General features: G+C 35.2%; 1 protein-coding gene across 1 annotated transcript; it reads left to right on the forward strand.

Moving 5' to 3' along the window:
* Positions 1 to 528: 528 nt before the first annotated feature.
* Positions 529 to 3,537, forward strand: LOC121731484 (small integral membrane protein 14). The gene is made up of 4 exons (XM_042120913.1): positions 529 to 702; positions 950 to 1,022; positions 2,840 to 3,025; positions 3,498 to 3,537. The coding sequence occupies exons 2-4, from the start codon at positions 951 to 953 to the stop codon at positions 3,534 to 3,536; spliced, it is 297 nt and encodes a 98-aa protein (XP_041976847.1). The 5' UTR covers positions 529 to 702; position 950; the 3' UTR covers position 3,537.
* The last annotated feature ends 597 nt before the right edge of the window (positions 3,538 to 4,134 follow it).

Consider the following 4,134-nt stretch of genomic DNA (forward strand, 5'->3'; position numbering starts at 1 on the left):
ATGTAGTTGCAAATAAACTTTATTATTATTCGTGAAAGGTGTGAAATTGTTTACACTTTTAAATCGTTAATTTTGAAGAACGTTATTTTTTAACCCTAAAAAATTTTTGTTGCGGCCCGTGACACCAAGACTAACCGCCGCACTCAGAGACATTAAGTTATGATTAACCTTCAATTAAATGAAGAATTTGACAGATAATGTATGGGGCTTATGCCAAAATTTTGAATTAATTACATTTAAGTACCTAATATTAATTATGGAACATTAGTTCCACTCTGAGTGCGGTAGTAAGACGTGTTTTTGGCACGTATTAAAAAACGGTTGGGGACCACGGGGCTACAAGATAAGGCAGGCCGCTGATTCGTGGTTGTATTGTGTGCTGTGGCCTGTTTCTTATGTCAATGGTTGTGGATTGTGGTGACTGGTGGTGTGGCCACCGATCACGTGGTTGACAGATGATAATTTATTAAACTAGCAGCACCTTAGTAATCTTTAGTCTATGGTTCCTATCTGTCACGATTCTTGAACCAATCAAAGTCCTCCAAGCAAACAGTGATAAAAATGTCGTCGTAGGTGGATTCGACACTTTTCTGTTTTTTTCCTAAAAAGTGACGAAGCGCGGGTGCATTCCACTAAATATTTTAGAAAATATAGTTTTGTATTTACGTTTTATATAGTTTATAGTGTAAAGAAGTTGCTCAAGTACGTGCATATTGTTTTATTATTAAACTTTCACTCGTGACAGCTGATAAGTTTTAATAAGATGTGGTTTTGTTATTTGTAAATAATAACAAAGGATTTCCCTAGCATTATTTTTACAACTCTTTCCTCCATCAGCACATACATAGAACGCATTGGGATTGCGTATCGTGACTTTTCCTTCTGTTACTTTGTGTTGGTACATTTTTTGTCGATCACTTATCATCATCTAAAAATATTTTGTGCGCAGAATGGGCGACGAAATGGATCCGTGCGAGTGCCTGTGGAACCATGAGCTAGCGATGCGGCGGCTGATCTCTCTGGTTAGTTATTTTTTACTATACGTGACCTTGTAGCTACATTATCTGCAGCAAATCACAACCACGTCCGCACGTTTATCTGCTTCAATACGCTGACTATACTAACATTAGAAGTAGGTCAATAAACATAATGTCTAATTATTTTAAATACACTAGTAATTTTTTACCCCTGCAGACTTTACTAACAATGCAATGTGAACTACAAATCAAAGGTTTTATAGACACTTTTCCTCCTTATACACCTTGATAATAATATCTTTTAAGACAGGCTATTTACCTCTGTAACATTCACAGAAGTTACACATTAATATGAACCTAAACCACTTAATTGAGGATAAAAAACTTGTTTTCATAACAATTTATTTATAAACAAGAACATGTAGAACTATTCATATCTTTTAAAATTATTTACAATTAATGTGTATGACATCATCAGTTGTCGGCTGTCGCTCATAAAAAACATATCCAATTCCTACACTATTTATAAAAAGATTTTTATGCAACTGAAGTACCTTGAATATTAGGTCCATTTTGAAGATGGCCTTGTATTAATGCAAATCTTTTGAAGTAAGGTGCACAATTTCTGATATTGAGTAATATTTATCAATAGAACTTGTTATTGTTTTTCAATAGCCATTCAAGAAATGCAGTGATGCATGAAGAAAAAGTAGAATGAAAGTTATTATGTCACCAAGTCTGCAGTACTAATTATTATATCAGACCAATCCTTCAATCGTGGATTCTTGGAAATCTATTTTTATACTATTGTGTCTCGATCACTGGTGAGCTTATGGGGCTTGATGGGTTAATCTAACTATTTAATATACATACTATTTTTATTGTGTGATGAAATGAAAAATAATTTTAATACTTAACTCAAAATTCAATGTTTTCAATCTTTATTGCTTTACACAATCTCACAATAGTTTTGGCTATTATTAATAATGGCTTTAAATTTTGTGAGTTTTTAATTTTAAAAAGTTTCAATGAAAAAAATACATATTTTATGTTTAACACAATGTAAATTATCAAATATACGCACAAGTTGTCCTCCGAACTTATGTAATTTATGTAATGCTAACTAAAGGGTCAAATGTCAATGTATTTTATTGTTTCCTTCCTACATAAGACAATTGACCTAAAAGACTGGCCTAGCTGGGACTACACTACACAAACTAGCTGGGACACACTCTATTATTAAGAACGATCATAATTTTTTTTGGTGTGTGTGGTGAATATCGTTTTACATGACAAAAAGAACAGAATATAGACATTTAAGTATTAGTTTATATACTGTATGCAATATCTTATTCTCAACTACATGTCGTCCGTTGTCGTGTGTCGAGATTTAATTACTTGACTGCGTCGTCGAGATAAACAACAGCTGCTATAGCAGTAACAACAAGTCACCTTGATATCGCGAAATTGCAGGTAGCGGTTTAATACATTACATGGTAGTGATTGTAACTAATTGCATTTGTATGGAAGTTTTGGCTGCAATCTTGTTTATATAAAAAAATCTAATGGCCTGTTTCACCGCTTCCTGATAAGGTGCCCGATAGGGTTATTTGATAGATTTTCCATACTCCATCTGTCAAATTAAGTGGTGGATTGCCTTATCAGGAAGCGGTGAAACAGGCCCTAAACCAAATATATTACCAGCAACTTTGATGCGTCGTTTATACTTGTCTCTGTTGAGAAGGGAAGTGGGCAGCGCGAAAATGTAAGGCTCAATTTATACCGGCGCGGTAAATTTGACTTCTGCCAATAACGCTTTGCCCCTAGAATTAAAAAAATTACCTTTTTTTTAATTTCCCCAGCTTCGGCAAGGGCAGTCGTACTGCACGGACAACGAGTGCCTGGAGACGCTGCCCGGGCCGCAGGGCTCCGCCGGGAACAGCTTCCTCGTGGTGTTCATGATGATGGCGCTGGCGGCGGCCATGTACGTGATGCGCCCGCGCCGCGACCGCCTGCAGGATGCCGCGAAACCGACCACCAACTCTCATGTATGTGTCAGTCTTTAGATGTGGGCAAAATGTGTGTAAGCGAACATTTAAAATGCCCAAAACACCCCGAGTGTTTGGGCATGTATGTATTTGGGCAATTTTCCCACCGACCTGCAAACCTTCAAGAAAAGAGGGTATTCCCTCTTAAAAGGCCGGCAGCGCATTTGCAGCTCTTCTAACGTTGCGAGTGTCCATGGGTAGTTGCTTTCCATCAGGTGACCCATTTGCTTGTTTGCCCCTTAATAAAAAAAACCCTGTATTGATGGAAAATCGGCCATTAGTGTAAAGTGCCCAATGTTTGTTTACCCATCTGAGCTAGAGGCAAACAAAAATGTCAGTTGTGTCTGCAGTTTAGCTTTGACATTCTTCAGTAGACTGAATTTGTTGTAAAGAAGTAGTCGGAACTACTTAATTGTTGCAATTTTGTATTGAATATTGAAACTTTCCTAATATCCACTCTCTATATTTTCAGGACAACGATGGTGCGCCGCCAACTCCACCCAGAATTTAATGAATACAAGGTCTTCACAAGGTTTATACAAAAGACAAAATGTATAATACACCATACTATGATATTATGGCATACAAAATTATGAAATTAAAAAGATAAATTATGTATGATATAAGTATAACTTAAGATCTGTATTTAGATGTATACAATAATATAATAATTATACATTGTAATTTAAAAACGTATATTCTAAAGTGGACCTTTGTTTCAGAGTATTTTTGATCATTCCATAATAATTATGTTACGAGCTGGTTAATCTTGAGCGTCAGTCAAAGATATGAAAAATAAACTTATCAAAGAAGTATTTGCTTTAACATGATAATAAAAATTTAATTTAATTTAGGTTTAGGCCAAAGGGATAAAGGGTATGCTTTCGTTTATAAAAGCAGTCGCCATTATACAAAGAAAATTTACTTTACCTTTGATAAAAACAGATAAGCTTGTAATAACAAAAACGCTCAAGATTGCTGATTCTATCTATATTAATTGTCAATGCTTTATTTTTATTTAATTGGTGCTAAAGCCTTCAAGGCTCATCCAGTTTTATTTTTTGCTTATTTACCTAAAAAGTGATGATGAAAAGGAATGAAATGTGTAG

Source organism: Aricia agestis, chromosome 11, assembly GCF_905147365.1.
Source record: "Aricia agestis chromosome 11, ilAriAges1.1, whole genome shotgun sequence".
In the NCBI taxonomy this organism is placed as follows: Eukaryota; Metazoa; Arthropoda; class Insecta; order Lepidoptera; family Lycaenidae; genus Aricia; species Aricia agestis.